The sequence below is a fragment of the Montipora foliosa genome, chromosome 6 (assembly GCF_036669935.1).
Source record: "Montipora foliosa isolate CH-2021 chromosome 6, ASM3666993v2, whole genome shotgun sequence".
In the NCBI taxonomy this organism is placed as follows: Eukaryota; Metazoa; Cnidaria; class Anthozoa; order Scleractinia; family Acroporidae; genus Montipora; species Montipora foliosa.
The window spans coordinates 59,586,360-59,606,359 of NC_090874.1; the positions used below are offsets into that span (position 1 = coordinate 59,586,360).

Consider the following 20,000-nt stretch of genomic DNA (forward strand, 5'->3'; position numbering starts at 1 on the left):
AACCTAATATGTTCTCACATTCCTGAAAAGTTATTTCTCCTTCACAAGCTGTACTCAATTCCTCAGAAAGTCATAGTATATTCGGATTTGTGAGAAAAGAATTCGTTTCACCACTAGGTCGGTTTACCGCTCTTTGTTTGGTATAGGCTTTCTGTAAAAAAGCTTCTCAGCATTCAAAATTTCAAAGGGGTCGGCGGAGATGGAGCCGCTGACATAAAGTTTCCGAATATGCTTCTTAACATTATTACGCTTTTCTAAATTTAAGAAATATTTACTATTTTTTTCACCGTGCTCATGCCATCTTTCCCTGGATCGAACGATAATACCCTCTACTTTTTCATCATAGAAAGCTTCTAAATCTTTTTGAAGTTTTTCTGTTTCTAATCTTGTTGTTTCAGACGGATTGCTCTGTAACTTCTTTGTCGAGCTTTTGATAGTTGTTTTGAATAATTAATTGAGCTCGTTTTGATATTAAATTTTAGCCAGTCCCATTTTGTTCTCTCATCCGACAAATCTATCAGAGATCTGAGTATATTTAACATGTGTGTTATTTTTTGATTGATGTAAAAAGAAAAGGTCTTTCTGCAGGTACCGGAAAGCATTGTATTTTTGGTCACTTGGGATCACAGGTACCCCAAGCTCGATATATGAGCAGCTCTTTATATGATGACCTTTGCATTGTTACGTGACTCGAGCGATTTGCATATTTATAAGGATTTGTATGGGGAAAATAACGATATAGAGGGAGCAAACCGGTTCCTTTAAAACTAACAGAAATGGCCGTAAATCGGCTCAAAGACCACACAGGAGGGAAAAAACATTCAACTAAAGTAAGGTAAGACGATTTTTATTTAAATCGCTACATTTTCATAGGTCACAGAAACAATCGTTATTTTCCCCATACAAATCCTTACAAATATGCAAATCGCTCGAGTCACGTAACAATGCAAAGGTCATCATATAAACGGCTGCTCATATATCGAGCTTGGGGTACCTGTGTTGGGATTAGTATTTATTTGGAGTTGTTTTGTTTTCTGTCTTTTGTTTCTTTTGTTTTACGTAATTTCTGCTCCGGTACTTGCAGAAGCCTGTCCAAATTAAACTCAAACTGACCGAACCCATCAATTGTATTTACTAATAGAATGGCGCATGGTGCTTTGATCCTCGAATTATATTTATTCCTTCTCGTATGTATTGGCGTATTTTGCAATGAACATGAAGTCACCGAGTGCATTGAAGGCCCTCTACATAAAGATAAACCCTCTCCAGAAGGTCAAGGGTATGTAGAATGCTTGTCTTGGAAAGAAAACTCTTGTTGTACTGCCGAATTCACTCGAGAGCTGGAACGGAACAAAGTTGAAGTTTTATATAACTTCTCGTGGAATCATTGCAATAACTTGTCGCGGGTGAGTTGCATGTTTTAGGTTTAAAGGCCACTGCTCGTCTTGGACTTGTGATACGACAGGTATTAAGTCACAATAGGTCTGAGGTCTGGGAATGAAAGTCTATTGAAATAGAAGATTATTAGAAAATAGAAGTTTATTGAATGGGTTTCAGTTGTTTGCAATGTTAATATGGAATGATGTAGCGTTGCGAGGGTCGCTACTGTTCTTAAGAATTGTGTCCACGCGTATTTTGTTTACAGTTTAATGGTGTTGTCAAGTGGCAAAATGCTGCAGTTCTATGCGGTTTCACGCGACAATGCAGTAAAAGTATTAATACGACTTCGAGTTCTTGAAGTGAGTGTCAAGGTGGACGAGATATGTCTGAATTATCTATAGCAGCATTGACACTCCCACAAACACATAAGAACTGTGCAATTTTGTTGACCAAGTTCAACCCCTAGTTTCCAGCTGGTCAATGCAAGCTTGCTTGCTGTGGAAGCGCGGAATACATGTAATTTGATCTCAGTTATTCATTATTCCTTCCATTTTTTCCGAGATATTCATTAGTCATCTTTGAAATTTTGTTCGATATTCATTTTTCCGTATTCGTTACTCTTTAACGGAAACCGTAAAATTATTTATTCCGAACGTTATTAATTTTCCGTTCCAAATATGTACTGTCCTTTGATTTTCACGAGAAAAATCATGTGATTACTCATTGATGATATACATGCAAAAAGGTCACATGCAAAGCTTGTGTTCACTGTTCGGAGACGTCGGCGATCCTCTAAATTGCAAGTTTTCAGTTTTTTGCGCACTTTCCACTTTCCGCGAAAGTCACTATCGGGAGAATCTGGGATAAGCGTCCGGCGATTTTCCGATACTCGGTAAAATCTGGGACGGTCGGGAACTGCGAATTCCCGGATCGTCTGGGATTTTCCCGACATATGAAAACTAGGCTTAAGGTAATTCCCTTGAAATTGTTCTACTATCAAACTTTTTTGGAAACTTGGCATAATTTACATTCATGATATGAACATTAAAACAATTCAATAAAAAAATGGGGTCGAGGTGCTTGTTTACGCGTTAAAAGGCTCTTAAAATGGGGTATTTTTACTGATTTCGCGTGAAAAATTCGAATCACCTTCATACAGAATTAAGTCTTGGTTAATTCAAAGACACAAAATTTTATTTTGAAAATAAAGCTTCTTTTATTTACATAAGCAGTAATGCTTCATTTACGCCGACTTTGATTTCCTGGTTGTGGAAAAAGTGCACTTTTTGGGACAGTTTCGTGGTTAGCTTGAAGTCCTCGCCTGGGGTAAAATACACCCAGTACGGAACTGTTTTCCAAAAAAAATTCATGTTCTACTATCAAACTTTTTTTCTTCTTCAAATATGTTCTTTATTAGACTGTTCTTCGCAAATACCTGAAAAAAAAAAATCGGGGGTCACCGTGTTCGTTTGAGAGAAAAGAAGCATTTATTTCGCTATCGGGTTTAATTTGAGCGAAATCTCTTACGTTTTGTATGCGCACGTGCTCATGTGTATTCATTTGGAATAAATAGGCACTTGTAAATTTTTTCGAAGATTAAATTTACTCTTGCTTTCTTATTCCAAATAAATTGCACTCGAAATCATGCGATTACCTATACAAACAACATCAGATGTCATTTCTTCTCATAATTTATTTGAATGTTTGAGTATTCCTCAGGGGAGGTGAGCCCTGAGCCTTGCCGAACATTAGCGTGTTGGTGCAAACATTGACTCATACAAACAATCACAAGGTACGCGATCGTCATTTGCGTATATGAAGTATCAATGCACGTATGACGTAACTCAAGATGGCGCTGAACAAAGACGATGAACGAATATAGCTCACGCTATGCACAGGTTATCTAAGATTAGAAATTTCGTTCTCCTAAAGACGAATACAACAAGGCAAACGAAAGTGCTTCCAAATTCCAACTTTGTGACCAGAAGAGTTTTCTGCACAAAATTTTCACTCGATGAAAATATCTGACTAATAATGCACCGTGTCAGTTCCTTCACAAGGTTAGGTTTTAATAATTCCTGTTTCTTACTATTCGCTTGGTCATTTAATCCTATATCTGCCATTATGTAATCCAGATCAAGGACATGTAAATATAGCTTTGACGTTAAGCCGTGCAACATCAGTGGTTATTCATTACGGTACGTAATCAAGACTAACAAGATTCGCCCCTTGCAGTATTTTACATTTTCAAAAAAAACGGTGGCCAAGTTGCTGTGAAAATTGACCTACGGCTTGCGTTTCCTTTAGTTTCTGCTTTTACTTATACACCACCATGTCCGCCATGATCAAACTCTCTACTTCTTACATTTCCAACGACACCAAACTATGCAACGCCTAAGTTTTTCATATTCAGTACTGATTTGTTCTCTTCCCGCTTCAACATCAATTGCTTTATGCTAAAGCTGTCCCTTTTGTAGACGGCCATTCTTCTACCGGCCTGGGCCCTGAGCACATTGATGCCGGATTCTGCGTGCAACTATACTTAACAGCGAGGGAAGCTGTAGTGGCAACGATTACTAGCTGTTATCTGTGTCTCGAGTTTAGAGATTGATTGCAAACCATCCATAGAGACCCAATAAAATTAGAGGTCTTTTGTAAAGAGCTGCTGGCCAGTGTAGACAAAACGTTCGGCTTAAAGAGGCACTGTCATGAGCTGCGCATGCTCGAGTTTGTTTGCTCCCGAGCCCACGGAAAATTCTAGCCGCCATCATGGATTCACGCGTGAGCCACGTATATTCGCTGGAGTATCTCCTTTGTCCACCGTGGCCCTTCCAAGTGGACATCATTTTGAATTTGTCGATTCAACTTGAAAAAGGTTAACCTAACACTTTTCAAGTTTTCACAAGACGCTAGCGCATGCGCTTCTCGTGACAGTCTCTCTTTAACTAGTGACAGAAGTGGTAAAGATAATGGGAGGCAAGCAAGAAACGCCAACCCAGTAGCGTCCTTGCTCGGGTCGCTTGGAGCTTGATTGGCGCTAACCAGGGTGATCATTATAATTGGTACCTTTTCGTAGAAGAATAGACTCAAATTAACTAAACTTTAATTAAGTTGTAAGCAGGATGTCATCGCGGGGAAAGCGAAGAACCTGCTCGCAAGCTAGACTCGTTAACACGGTCAGCGTCAGTTTTGTTTATCTTTACTCTGGCTTTGCTGGTGACAAAAAATGGCTTCGAAGTTCCTAAAGCTGAAAGCTATGTGGCTATGAGCAGATAATTCCGCTTTAAATCAATTAAATAACTTTGATCATTTGAGAGGGGATCTTTCATCTTCAAAGCTTTGGTTTCAAGTGTAGAACAAATGTGGTTGAAATCAAAAGGTCACGTGGTAAAGCGGATGGGAGAGAGGTACAAGTTGGGACGTGAGAATTCCTACTACGGGCGGAAATTTGACGCTTCAGAAAATCTACAATTTAAACGTATGATGATTTCCCGTGCCGACTCCTCACACTTAGTTAGAATCTGTCTTTAGAATCAACTTCTTTTCGTCCGTTAAAATGCCCTTGTTTATGCGATTAGTACAATATACGACGATGGTATAATACATGAAAGAGCACCCTTTTAGTGATTCGGTTTAAGGAGCTTGTTTGCTAGTCTCCAATCTTTAATCATCACGTACTCCCAAGACAGCAGGTTTTGACTTTACTTCCATTTTTACTTCACACTGTGGGTATCTGCGACAATCATAACAGTTCGACACCACCAAGTTCAAGGGAGGGAGGAAGGGGTGATATTAACAACGGCGTGTCCACGTATAGCAGTCAATGGAACAACACAGAAGATCAAATGACCGTAGATCAGGGCGGGTTCACTGCGCTTTCCCTGATTCAGTATGCGGAATGTCACTTTCAATGCCAGTGACGTCTTCAAACTGCCCGGCAGGGGCACTCAGTGTTATGAATTGACTGTTCGGTTAGGACACGGTTACCCGGAAATTTAACTTCGATGCCCCTGAGGCGGCTAAACAAGCATTGATCATTGATTACGTAAGATTTTCGAGCTTTTATGTTAAAATTCCCCGTCTCCCAAGAATCTAGTTTTCCTCTGATCTTTAAAAACGCAGCTTATGCTATTTCACCGCGATGAAAATAAATGCGGTGACTTCAATGTCTGCTCAGGGTGATCTTTTTGGAGAAAACATTAATGAATTGATAAATTTTGGCCATTTCGCTATCATCATAACCTTTAATGTTTCGGAACTCAGGTTACATGCTAAGGGAAATGGCGGAGCCTAACTGAAAAAGTTTGTCCGGTTCCTTAGTTAATGAGTTGAATTTCTCGGGAGAGAGAAAAATACGGAAATGGAGCGTTTCCATGGTAATGATCCGTACTGTAAAATCCCGGCCCAAAACTAGCCATTCAGAGTGCTCCACATTTGGCATTTAGCCTGAGAATTGCTTGCCACATAATCAAGGTATATATTTTGACTTAGGAATCTCTGAGGGTGACATTCCCCAAAATTATGGAAAGCACAGTAGACACCGGGCCTAGTTTCATCCCTTAATTACTACCTATAATAAAAAAGGGCTTTGAAGCACAGTACCTCGTCTGTCTTTGTAAACCAGCGTCTTTTGCTTTTCTTGTCAAAAGGCTTGTGAACAGTTCATCAAAGATGAAGAGTGTTTTTGGCAATGTGAACCTAACTTGATCAAGTGGCATACTGGTCAGGGTGCTTTGAATCGTGTTCCAATATGCTCCAGTTACTGTGATGAATGGTTTGAAGCTTGTAAGGACGACATGACCTGTGCTCAAGATTGGATAAACGGATTTAATTTTTCTTCGAATGTCTACAGCTGTCCAACCAATTCTCGCTGTCGCACGTTTTCCGAGGTAAAAAGGATTTTATGTGGCATGCTTTTTTGATGTAGTGCTCTAACAAACCAAAACACAGTATCTTTGAATTCAACGGAGAAAATATAGCAACAGCACAATTCATGAACAGCAATTCGAAATTAGGAGTAAATACGAATTGGTGCAATGTGTTGATTGTAGAGTTATCACATTTTGCTGATTTCAAATAGTGCAGAATGATAGGTTGAAATGCTTAAACGTCTTTTTCAAATCTGGCCTGTTTTCAAGTTGAGTAACAAGTTTTTACTCAGTAGTTTGTCAGGGGTCTCATAATTTTCGTCACGCGCGACGACATGCGTTACATGGGTTCGACCATTCTCGTCCCCAGAATCCGCTTTTCTTTTGATCAGCGTCAAGAGCACAGACTCTGGCCACAGACAAAGCAGGACGTCTGTGAATCACGGAGTACCGGTTCTTCTGCGCATTCTCAGAAATTTGAAGCAATAACGGACGTCAACGGTTACAACATCATAACATTATCGCGACTGCGCGTATTTTTTGGCCGTAGCCAGAATCTGTTTCTTTTTATCAGCGCCAATAGCACAGACTCTGGCCACAGCCAAAAATACGCGCAGTCGCGGTAATTGTCCCCGCAGAAGCAACCTAGAAGCCCCCACGTAGAAAGTGAAAAGATGTAAATTTTTAGATATTGAATAGGGGAAAGCAATCTCAATTTGCCCAACCGAGCGCGCAAGAAGGTATCGGTATTGCTCAACCGGGCGTGCAAGGTGGTATCAGTATTGTTCACCTCGTCCGCGAGGTGTTCTGGGTAACTTGAATCACGAGGCAGAAAGTCACAACAAAGTGTGGTTCGATTGAAGGTGAGGAATGTTCGAATATTTACAGCGATTCCTTTTACTTTGAAAATCAAAGATTATAGTATCTGATAGAAAATCATATTGCCTGGGTCAGAAATAGATTTTTCAGGCACCAACAGGGGCGACGATTTGTCAAACACAAATCAGAGACAAAGGTGACAGAACTGGTGACAGACTTTCTCGGCCCACAAATTGCGAGACGCAACCTCACAAAGCAAAAGTATAGTCTCGGTATCAGCTAGCATTTTCAAACAATCTTCGATCATATTCTTCCTGACTATTTGTTCCTATTTGATGGTATTTCAGGGTACCGTGGAAAGAACCACGTGGATAAAAAAGATGACGGCGAAATGTTTCTTTCTAGTTAATGTTCCTGTTCCTGTTTTACTATCATATTTTCAAGGCATTTTCCATAATTATATAAATTGCCCATCCTTTCCTTGCATCTTTCACTTTCATTTACCTACCGAATTACATGTAAAATAATATGAAGGCATCACAATGTGCAGCACACATTAATTGGAAAACACCTCGACTGCCATCTGTATTATCTTTGTTGGGAGAGGGGGGAGGGGGGGGGGGGGCAGATGTAGTGGAAACTAGTGGTATAATGCGCAGAAGCTCCGGTACTGTTTTTGGTGCTGACCAAAAGAAAAGCGGACTCTGGGGACGAGAATGGCGTTTGGCTTGGTCCAAGTCAACAAGTGGGAAGTTATTTTCATCTACTTGTTTTAAAAATTATCATTACCTTCAAGTTTTATGCGTTAGTTGACGAGCAAAACGACCAAACGAAACTTAAAAACCCCGCAATTGTTTACAGAATGTTTAACTTGTACTTGAATTTGACCCTGTCTTTCAGGTGTACAAAGACGGAAAGGGGTTGTGCAACACGATGTGGGCAAATTCCTTCCATTATGAAACCAGCAAGAATTGTATGGTAATGAAATTTTCCGGCGACGCAAACCCAAACGACCGTGTAACCTCAGCTTCCAATTTGTCTAAATTCGGTTATCGCATTTCACTTCTTGTCATAGCTAGTTTTTTTCTGGGCATGTGCTAAGGTTTTCATGCCAGTCTAGATACTCAGTGGTAAATTGTAAATTCAATATTTCACATTCAGTTACGTACTCGGCTGATACAAGATGAAATAAAAACGGATTTCTACAATATTGTAGCTCACGTAGACGGGTTAAAACATCGTAGTTCTCTTAGTGGGACGAGAATTAAAGTGGCTAATTTAAACCATAAAAGGTACCGTTGTTCTTCCACAGAAAAAAAACAAACAAACAAACAAACAATGTAATAAATAATAACAACAATAACAACATCATTAGCCGAGTTCAAAAGCTAAATGAAAAGGCACCATTAACTATGATCGCACAAAGCCTTTGTGGCCGACGCTTTGAAAAGGAGCTCGTGAAAGGATGCACGCAAAAGCCTATGACATGCAGTTTGCATATTTGTATCAGAGAGCCATTTTTGGAACCCAACAATAGTTGTAACTTTTTATTCCAAAGTACTGCAACTCTGGCTTATCTAAGGTAACAATATCAATAAACATGTTAGAAAAAACTTTGCACACTGTATCTGTAACAGCAATGTAAATGTCAACGTGCTTTCCAATAATATTGAAAACGTTTTCAGTGTGAGACACGTCTGCTGACTCATGGGAAATCAAACTCTCCTGCATGACACCTGAAAGTTGTTTCACATGAATTACATGTATATATCAAATTGATCGTTTAACGGGGAGAGTTTGACGTCTCTGCGCATGGGCAAACTGTCACATCAGCCCATTTAATTCCATTGTTATTGAAACAATCGAAAGCACTGATGCAGGAAACGGAAACAATCCCATAGTAATGGGGATTACTCATTGGAATTGCTTTTGTAATCATTTCCTTTGTGTTATGAACCTACTGCATGCGAATAGATTACTCGTGCGTTATGACAACTCGTGCGTAGAATAAGTTTTCGACGGGTACAATAAATTCGAGATCAAAACTAAATTCGATGTATTCTGTGTAAACTCGCAGTGTCTTGCACCAAATTTGGGCCATAGTTATTCAGTGTATTTGCTTTAATACTCTCTGTGTTTAAACATCATCTGGTTCAGTAAGAAACAATAAAAATTACAACTGCTTGCGCTAAAGCTTGGACATGCGCAAAACCCTGAAACTGTCCCTTTTCACTTTATAGACAGTTTTTTTTTGTGAAAATTAAATTGAATTGTTCAGACTCAATGGTCACAAAGCGAAAAACAAACTGCTCTGTAGAGCGTTTTCACTCACGTGACCAGCAGCCATATTGGATTACTGAAACAAAAGAAAGCCTTTGCATAAAAATAGTTAATTATCCCTCTTGCTGCCTCATTAGCATTAAGGTATGGGAAGTCCTCCCTGTCGAGTCAACGACCGAGAGAAGAACAGAGTGCAAGAGAGACAACATGAGGGAGAGGAAAAAACTAACGGCCTCTAGAGAGCAATCGCAACAATTGATTGCTATGCCCAAGAGCAAAAATTGAAAGAAAGAACGAACAGGTAAACATTGTACATTGTGAACTAACTGAGGTGGGCTGTCGAGAATCAAGTAATACTACGCATTGCTACCAGGGAGGGAGGGTGGGCGAGTTGTTTTCCGAGACTTGCAAGCTACACTGACATCGATGCATATCATAACGTGCTTAATAAAGCATCGTGAGGGATCATGAATATTCAATGAGGTTTGAATAGTTCATTATCCATCTTGCTGCCGCATTAGCATTAAGGTATGGGAAGTCCTCCCTGTCTCGTCCGGCTAAGGAAGCTCTTCAATATACCCTACACAAAAAACTCTCCCAATCCTAATAAATATTATCCCCAAACCTCCAACTCCAACCCCAAACAACTAAGACAAAAGAGTAAGGCTCTGTTCATTTTATTCAAACGTTACTATAGAAAAAGAAGACTATGTGATATTCAACAAAAGGCTCGAGTGAATCCTAGTAAGTCATTTTGCCTTCTATAACTATCTGTAATATTCATTGGCAACAAAGATAACAAATCACCCGCGCCCCCCGAACCCAGAACTTGGTTCAACTTTATGTAGTGACGGGCCATAGAGGGGTCTTCCATCCTATGTGACCCATTACCGTCTGAATATCTGCGCCAGCCAACGCTAAAGAGATAGCGCTCTCATTACGCAGCCCATGCAAAGTTATTTTCCGATGCCCGAACACATGCGGAAGTTTTCCCACATAGAAATTCAACCGCGCTTGCGCTGCTGGCGAGTCTCTATTGACTAGTAAAATCGTGTAGCGTTAGACAGTGTAAAACCTATAAGTGTCACTTCTAAAAGGGAAAAGGGTAAAGGAGACATAGTTTTGAGTGGCGAAGATGACCCCTTTCGCTCCTATGGGGCTCTCAACTGGCGTTAGACAGTAGGGAGTTAAGAAACCATGACGGCTACGGCGACGAAACGTCAATTGCTTGCCATAGGTAGTAGCACTCCGACGGCACGTAAGTTCCAACTTTCTCTTCCTAATATCCTGAATATTAACAGGCACCTTTAAAGAAATGGGTGACTTCTTGAACGGTGCCCTACGGTAACCACAAGATTGACAGAACCTGGAACTTTCATCATTAGGGTAGGCGTACTGGAGACACCCCACTGAAGGCACAAAAAGTTTAGGACCCTTGGTAACGCCTGAAAAGGAAGCCCTACATATTAGAATCTGTCAATTCGGAAAACCGATAAGTCAAAATTCAATCTTGTCGGGTTAAATCCACGCTTCGCAGGGGCGAGCAAAACATCTAAGACACCATTTCTGGCAAGGACAATGCCTTTCGAAGACATGGATACAATAGTTGGCCAGCAAGGAGGACAAGGGAATTTCCCAGGGACCACCATTGTCACAATTGCTCTCTGGGATTGAAGATAACCTAGCAGAGGGTGTATCAAACCAAAAGGAAGGAAAACATATGCATTAACCTCCTTCCCGTCACGATGTTGCAAGTTCTGACTAAAAACATCTACACCAACAGAGCCAGGTGTGGGGTATGGTGTGAAATGCGGTAACGGCTCGCCAAAACGATCTCGCTGGACATGAGAATCAGGTGACATTAAGTCGAGGTTATGACCAGAAGGACCACCAAACAAGTCTTGGACCTTATTCCAACACTTGGGGTGACAGCATAGAGTCCGAAGCTGACAAATTTCTCGAAAACTCATCCACTGGATTGTTCGCTGTTCGCATTAACGAACCAGGATAAACATAACGAGGCACATCTCTAAGCTTGTCTAACGAGAAGGTGTAATCTCTCATCCACAAATTAAGGGATCTGGCATCAATACACAGCCTTGGTTTAGAAGGCTCGGCAGTCAGCGGTAGTACCAATCGGAGGAAGGGGGGGGGGGGAATTTGAACCTCACCAACCTTCCCCCATACGCGAACCGCCCCAGTCAATAGGCGCTCTTCCAAAGTGAGCGAAATGAAGTCCGAAAACTTGTTGCATGAACTTTGATTACCCATGACCCTTGCCAGGGGGATATCAAAATCATATTGAACACCCCTGAACATTCCTTTAAAGGGTCTCATAAAGTTAACAACATTTACTCCTTTACTAATCCATTGTAAGACCCTCTCCTGTTGCTCGTAGCCCGCTAAAATTACTTTCCAGGTATCAATTTTTATGAATTTCTCCCGCTTTAATTGCATCAAGGTCACGGAAAGAGATACCAGCCACTTGGCGCAAATCTCCACTAAGAGTGCGGTGAACCTCATGGAGCAACATCTCAGGATCCATCTTTTCCTCCAGGCTTGGGGTTCCATCCAGGAGTACCTATTTTGTTGTACGAAGATCCGCCTTTCGACAAGCCGAGAGTGGGTCAAATTGCCATACAAACCCTTTGTTTTTTCCTCATAAGCTACAATCATCAAAAGTAAAACTATTATACTCGGCTAGGAGAACTAGTACTCCTAGATGGAAACCCAAGCCCGGAGGAAATGACTCACCAACCCGAAAAATCGTGGCTACAAGGGAATGCCCTATAAGACAAAACGCTTGCTGAGTCATCCCACCGTTCAAGGGTTAAGAAAAAATGATTTCGAAATGCGCTCAAAACCAATGGAAGTACGTGTGTGTGCGTGTGTGTATGTTTGTGTAAGTAGGAGAGCGCACAGAAGAATAAAAACCTTTAAAAGCACTTTGTTAAATGCCCTTTATTACAATTAACAAGACACAACAAATAACTAAATTCCAGTCCGTAATCCTTAGTTCTTAAACCGTTTCATAAATGTACAGATAATCGATCGCCAAATGTTCAAAAGTACACAAAATACATCATTTAATGTCCTTTTTCGAATCCAATGGCGCTTGCTCAAACGGACAAAATCTCGCAAAATGTCCGGGTCTCCCACATGCAAAGCATTTTGAATTAAAGGGTCTTCCACACCTTCCCCTCTGGTAAGGGCGTGTCCTTCTCTGCCCTCTCTCCTCCTTTAGCTGATTAGCAGATTTCAACGCTTTCTCCACAACCTTAGCTACCTCCGCCTCTTGCTTGGTCGCTACCAACTTTATATGTACGCTGTTAAGCGCTTTACTGCCAACCAGAGGACGGCACTGGCGTAAAATAATCGAATATTTTTCCGCCTCCGAATCCCCTTTACCCTTGCAACATTTACGCGGTACTCCAAAGCCGCCATAGCTGCATATTGATCAAACAGCTCTGGAGGTTTCTTTATCAACGCCTGAACACTTGCTAGAGCGGTCTGAACTATCTGACTGTCAGCAGATTGTTTCGTTTGTTCCAACTCCTTCCTTAGCTGCACCATTTGTCCATTTATCTATGGGATGAAAAATAAAAAATAGAAATTCAGAGTCATCCTGCGTTACAACCCCCGTGTCGGATTGTCATTAACATATGCTCAAAGACACAAACTCATTAATATTCGTACCACTGTGTAGACAAAAACCGTCACATCTTTTGGCGGACACATGCACAGTGTCACCGCCTAATGAAACACAAAATACCATCACAATTTTAGTTTAGATACACGACCCCATAAGCGGCAACGCTTTTTAAATCACCATCGTGTTGAAATAAAAGTTGTTGTATTGTATTGTATTGTATTGTATTGCATATTAGATCGATCGATACGTCCGCCATTCCTATTTCTCTTGTTGTCCTTTCCATTGACTCCTGATGTTCCGGAATTAGCTTGCCATCAGATTTTATATATTTTTAGAACGTGCTATTTTGCGTTTAGACCGTTTAGCGCGGGCTCAGGAAACCTTGGTTGTATTGTGGTTTTACGTTTAGCACGGGCAATCCCTCGACTAGCGTGACTACATAGGTTTATAGATCAATCAGAAGCATTGTCATTAGCTTTAATATTAACCTGCGATCAAGCGTGCTTTTCTTGAGACACCATGTCAAAGGAAAAGTACGCCTGATGGCAGTTTACCTTAATATTAATCTAATTGGTCATTATTTGCTGGGGCCTGTATTCCATTAATATATAATACGGTAGGCCGGCGGCCGGCATGGGGGAACTAACTTCGGATTCAGTGTAACCTCGAGCTGACAACTCAAACCGAGGCTCTCTATCTCGTGGTCAAGCATGACAAAACCCAAGCCTTTGACCTTTTGGATCACATTTTTAGTAGAATGGCGCGTGGTGCTGTGATCCTCGTAATTTTTTTCCTTCTCGCGTGTATTGGCGTATTTTGCCATGAACATGAAGATACTGAGTGCATTAAGGGCCCTTTTCATAAAGATAAGCCCTCTCCAGGAGGTCAGGGGTATGTAGAATGCTTGTCTTGGAAAGAAAAATCTTGTTGTACTGACGAATTCACTCGAGAGCTGCAAAGGAACAAAGTCGAAGTCTTATATAACTTCTCGTGGAATCATTGCAATATATTGTCGCGGGTGAGTTGCATGTTTTAATTTCGCAGCTGATTTCGGTTAGGCCACTGAAATGTTTGATACGATAACATTAATAGTTTGGAAGTCTCGGAATGTATTAAAATTTTGATATTGAAACAGGAGATCATTAGAAAACTGAAGTTTATTGAAGAGATTTCGTTTGCACTGTGAATATAGAATGATGTAGCGTTGCTAGGGTCGCTGCTGTTCTTAAGAATTGTGTGCAAACTTTGTTTATAGTTTCACAAGTAAATTATGATGTTGTCTCGATATGTCGAAGTTTTGTGCATCTTTTAATTTAATGTTTCACGTGACAACGTAACACTTTTTTGAAAGACATGTTTCGGCATGCTTATGCCATCATCAGTTTAATGAGTTCCTAAGTGTGAACAGTTATAAAGTCTACGGGTAGATGAAAAAATTATTACAACATAACGTAATACAAAAGCGGGTACTAATTACAGCGTGACACCAAACATCAAGGTGTAAAACGTGAGAAAAGTGTTGTAATGCTGCAATTGTTTGTTAAGTTCCGGTTTGATCTTATTTATATAAAAAGCTTCAAATACTCCCCTTCGTGCTTTAGTATTCTGGATTCTGCCAGCAACTCAATTGATTTAAAACTGAAAGAAGCTTATGTCAGACACAAATCACTGTTAGGGGTTTGAAGATTCAATTCCCAACCAGCAAGTGTTGTTAAAGAACGACTGAATATAAACATTAGGGGCTCTTGAAGCGTTCACAAGTATTAACTATAGTTTTTATCCAAGAGCAATAAGATATTGAAACTCATTACCAAGTTATATTCATGTGTTTCGACAATTAGAAGCTATTAACAATTCTTACTTTATTTATTTATTTAGAATCATTTTGAATTTATATTTTTAGATTAATTAAGTACTGTAATATTATAATTGCTTGTATATTTGATATGTAGTTCTTTGACTTACCTATATTTCTTGTGTTATTTACATTGACTTGATGTGCAAACTTTGTCGATTAATATAGTTTAACGTAAACGTAAACGTTAACGTTAACGTTAACGTTAACGTTAACGTTAACGTTAACGTTAACGTTAACGTAAACGTAAACATAAACGTAAACGATTCCCGACGTTTTCGGAAGATTTCTGAAGATTCCCGAAGACATCCGAAGATTTCCGATGTAAATGATCAGCGTGCTTCCAGAAATTAACATATGAAAGGCTCGCAAAAGTATTCTGTCCTGAAGAGGTAGTTGTTTTTAGTTTTAGAAAGAACCAATCTTGAACATGACTGTGGATTGAAGAAAAAGGCCTCAAGTTATTATCATATTTTTGCTGGATTTTCAGTTTAGGCTGTCAGTTTCAGTTTTTTGAAAATGTTAGTAAACTTTCGAAGAAATTGTTGCAAAATAGGAACTTGTAAACATGGTTAGCTGCATTGTTGGGGATTGTAAATATTTTCAACATTACCGAATTCTGATTTTGTCACCAAAAGAGTTTTCTACACATTTATTTACTTATCATTAGCAATACACCGTTTCAGTTACTTCCTGGGTCAGATTTTACAATCCCTGTTTCTTACTATTCATTTGGTCATTTCATCCTATATCTGCGGTTACATAATCCGAATCAAGGACATCTAAATAAAACATTGACCTTAAACCGAGCAACATCAGTGGTTTCAAGACTAAGAAACTTGCAGTACGTTACCTTTCCAAAAAACAGTGGCCACATTGCTGTACAAAGTGAACTTGCGTTTGCTTTAATTTCTGTTTCGACTGTACTGGTACACCACCGTCGCCACCATGATCAAACACCTACTGTCCGTATTTTAGAATTTTATAGCAGTCTAATATGGGACCATCGTAGATTATCATGGTGAACCCACTGTGCGCATGCCTGTAATCAACGATACTCCCTTGCATCCAATCTCTACCCCAGAGCTCTTCTCTCGACTAAGAGAGAGAAAAGCTCTGGGTAACCCTGAAACAAAGTGTCTTCTCATTTGTTTTCGTGAAGAACAATCAAGAGCGTCTCTAATTGGTGCATTCACGTTATCACGAGGAGTGAACAGGCGCCGTAAGGTTCAAAAAGACAATTTTTGGCTGTAAGAACCCTATACGGCGCATGTTCTCCTACATAGAGTTTCCCAGAGCCCTTGGGTCGATCCGAGGCTCTTGTAACGAGAATGCCCTTGCATCATGTGTTTTTGAGAGAATATCAGGTTACACGGTCAAGGGGAACTTTTAATTCGGCCCTTAACTGAAAAGGTTTATCTGCGTCCTCAGTTAACAGGCTACTTTTGTGTGTAAATTTGGGACGGTAACATTAAGGTCTATCTTTCTGTCTTAGTTTTGGACATTTGATTCATGAAAGCCAATACGCAGTTTGGCAGTTGCCGCCACTTGAGGGTGAGATTCTGCAAAATTATTAAAAGCGCAGTAGCCTCCCGGCATAGCATAGTTTATTTCTAAATTTCTACCCGTGATGAAAGTATGTATTTGCAGCTTAATGCCTCGTCTATCTTTGTAAACCAGCATCTTTTGCTTTTCTAATCAAAAGGCTTGTGAACAGTTCATCAAAGATGAAGAGTGTTTTTGGCAGTGTGAACCTAACCTGATCAAATGGCATACTGGTCAGGGTGCTGTGAATCGTGTTCCAATATGCTCCAGTTACTGTGATAGGTGGTTTGAAGCTTGCAAGGACGACATGACCTGTGCTCAAGATTGGCTGAGCGGATTTAATTTTTCTTCGAATGTCTACAGCTGTCCAACCAGTTCTCGCTGTCGCAAGTTTTCCGAGGTAAAAAGGATTTTATGTGGCATGCTTTTTTAATGTAGTGCTCCAATTATAACAAACCAAAACACAGTATCTTTGAATTAACCGGAGAAAGTACAGCAACAGCGCAATTCATGAACAGCAATTCGAAATTAGGAGTAAATACGAATTGGTGCAATGTGTTGATTGTAGAGTTATCACATTTTGCTAATTTCAAATAGTGCAGAATGATAGGTTGAAATTCTTAAGGAATGGTACCCTGATACCATTTCCAACTTAAACGTCTTTTTAAAATCCGGCCTGTTTTCAAGTTGAGTGACAAGTTTTTACTCAGTAGTTTGTCAGGGGTCTCATAATTCTCGTCACGTGCGACGACTTGCGTTACATGGGTCCGACTATTCTCGTCCCCAGAATCCGCTTTTCTTTTGATCAGCGTCAAGAGCACAGACTCTGGCCACAGACAAAGCAGAATTTCTGTGAATCACGGACTTCCGGTTCTTCTGCGCATTCTCAGAAATTTGAAGCAATAACGATCATCAACGGTTACAACATCATAACATTATCGCGACTGCGCGTATTTTTGGCTGTAGCCAGAATCTGTTTCTTTTTATCTGCGCCAATAGCACAGACTCTGGCCACAGCCAAAAATACGCGCAGTCGCGGTAATTGTCCCCGCAGAAGCAACCTAGAAGCCCCCACGTAGAAAGTAAAAAGATGTAAATTTGTAGATATTGTATAGGGGAAAGCAATCTCAATTTTCCCAACCGAGCGCGCAAGAAGATATCGGTATTGCTCAACCGGGCGCGCAATGTGGTATCAGTATTGTTCACCTCGTTCGCGAGGTGTTCTGGGTAACTTGAATCACGAGGCAGAACTTAGTCACAACGAAGTGTGGTTCGATTGAAGGTTAGTAATTTTCGAATATTTACAGCGATTCCCTTTACTTTGAAAATCAAAGATTGTAGTATCTGATAGAAAATCATATTGCCTGGGTCAGAAAATTTTCAGGCACCAACAGGGGTGACGATTTGTCAGACACAAATCAGAGACAGAGATGACAGACTTTCTAGGCCCACAAATTGCTAGACGCAACCTCACAAAGCAGAAGTATAGTCTCAGTATCAGCTACAATAATACTCGTCACATTTGTTGGAACACCCATCCCCGCTTCCCCCATCCTCCAATGTTGATTTCCACAACTACTAGTAGTCGCCCGAAAAATTCTCACACAACATTGAATTGGGGGAAGGGGGATGTGGTATAAGCTACAATCTTGTAACACGATGATTCTGACCATTCGCTAAGTGTTCCAACTAAATATGTTTAGTATTGTAGGTATCGGAGAGCCTGAACATTTACGCACGCATGCCCTGACGGAATGTTTGAAGACGAGACGGAAAAAATTTGCAGTACCTCCAGACGTAGCGCTGGAGCGTCGTACCAAACGAGTCATCCCAGGATTTCGGCCCGTGCGATCGCTTTTGGACGCAGTTGGCCCTTCGCTGCTTTCTGCTACCGACCTCGCCTCCCGGTACGGCATTGAGGGAGGGATATGTCGGCCCCTAAACCATATGAGACAAATCCCACGCCTACTCACAGCTCCAAACCGCCCTTGTCATTACAATTTAACGTAAGATTTCGATGGCTTATATATTCAAGAGAAAAGTCATTTTATCTGTCATATGGTAAGCACTAGAGTCGCAGATTACAAAGTGCACGCATGTGCCCTGCCGAAGGTAACATACATGCATGCATAAAACTTTATTTCATAAATGCCGTTTGTTCTTGTTGCCCATCCTTTCCTTGCATCTTTCACTTTCATTTACCTGCTTAATTATATGTAAAATAATATGAAGGCATCACAGTGTGCAGCACACATTAATTGGAAAACACCTCAACCGCCATCCGTATTATCTTTGTTGGGGGAGGGGGAGGGGGGGGGGGCAGATGTAGTGGAAACTAGTGGTATAATGCGCAGAAGCTCCGGAAGTGTTCTTGGCGCCGACCAAAAGAAAAGCGGACTCTGGGGACGAGAATGGCGTTAGGCTTGGTCCAACACAACAAGTGGGAAGTTATTTTCATCAACTTGTTTTAAAAATTATCATTACCTTCACGTTTTATGCGTTAGTTGACGAGCAAAGCGACCATACGAAACTTAAAAACCCCGCAATTGTTTACAGAATGTTTAACTTGTACTTGAATTTGACTCTGTCTTTCAGGTGTACAAAGACGGAAAGGGGTTGTGCAACACGATGTGGGCAAAATCCTTCCATTATGAAACCAGCAAGAATTGTATGGTAATGAAATTTTCCGGCGACTCAAACCCAAACGACCGTGTTTCCTCAGCTTCCAGTTTGTCTAAATTCGGTTATCGCATTTCAATTCTTGCCATAGCTAGTTTTTTTCTGGGCATGTGCTAAGGTTTCCATGCCAGTCTAGATATTCAGTGGTAAACTGTAAATTCAATATTTCGCATTCAGTTACGTAATGGTTCGCGTATGGGGGAAGATTGGTGAGGTTTGAATAGGGTTCAGTTTGAATAGGGTTCAGTTCCCGGAGTATTAGTTTGGTACACCATTCCGCCATTTCTTTGTTTTGGAACACCAACATGGCCGCCGTGACGTCATGTAAAAACGCACTTTCAGCGGCCGATAAGGACTCTTACGCTGGTTCAGTCTTGAGCTCATTCACTCAATATAGAACACGTTAGTTCGAAAATAAATATTATAGAACTCTCAAAGCAAGTTTACAAGGCTGTGTATTGATGCCCCATTTTCTTAATCTGTGGATGAGAGGTTCCCCCTTCTCGTTAGACAAGCTTAGAGATGTGCCTCGTTATGTTTACCCTGATTCGTTAATGTCAAAGTCAGACGATAAATCGGGATATGACCACATGTTACTTACAGAAGAGTCTATGCAGTACTTTGGAATAAGGTGGGGGGATTGGTGGTTGGTTTGCGCAACGTTTCCCTTCGGTTATAAGAATTCTCCTTTCGTCTACCAAACTTTAGGTTTGTCGGCAACGCAATTCTTTAGGAACTTTGGAATTGCGTGCTCCCTTTGTATAGATGATCGTCTGAATGGGAAATCTTCACCAATGAGGGTATTGGTCCAGGCTGATAGCAGAGAGATTTACTGTTTACAGTAAACAGTTTGCGGAAGCGGCCCTCTACATTGTGTGCAAGCTATCACTGTGAGACATGTCTGCTGACTCATGGGAAATCA

At 40.7% G+C, this 20,000-nt stretch overlaps 2 protein-coding genes across 3 annotated transcripts in view; both read left to right on the plus strand.

Annotated features, from left to right (window-relative positions):
* LOC138007975 (folate receptor beta-like) overlaps window positions 1–8,757 on the plus strand; it is a 21,947-nt gene extending 13,190 nt beyond the window's left edge. Inside the window, exons 1-3 of one of the 2 annotated variants that reach the window (XM_068855126.1) lie at window positions 1,095–1,406; window positions 6,030–6,269; window positions 7,968–8,757. In XM_068855126.1, the coding sequence (XP_068711227.1) occupies window positions 1,143–1,406; window positions 6,030–6,269; window positions 7,968–8,168 (705 nt within the window). In that variant the 5' untranslated portion in view covers window positions 1,095–1,142 and the 3' untranslated portion in view covers window positions 8,169–8,757. Of the gene's footprint in view, window positions 1–1,094; window positions 1,407–6,029; window positions 6,270–7,967 lie in introns of those variants that run through there. The other variant, XM_068855127.1, reaches the window with a different exon arrangement.
* A 4,958-nt stretch (window positions 8,758–13,715) lies between these two features.
* Window positions 13,716–19,515, plus strand: LOC138006098 (riboflavin-binding protein-like). Its single transcript, XM_068852264.1, has 3 exons — window positions 13,716–14,017; window positions 16,560–16,799; window positions 18,995–19,515. Exons 1-3 carry the CDS (start codon window positions 13,757–13,759, stop codon window positions 19,193–19,195), a joined length of 702 nt encoding a protein of 233 aa, XP_068708365.1. The 5' UTR covers window positions 13,716–13,756; the 3' UTR covers window positions 19,196–19,515.
* The last annotated feature ends 485 nt before the right edge of the window (window positions 19,516–20,000 follow it).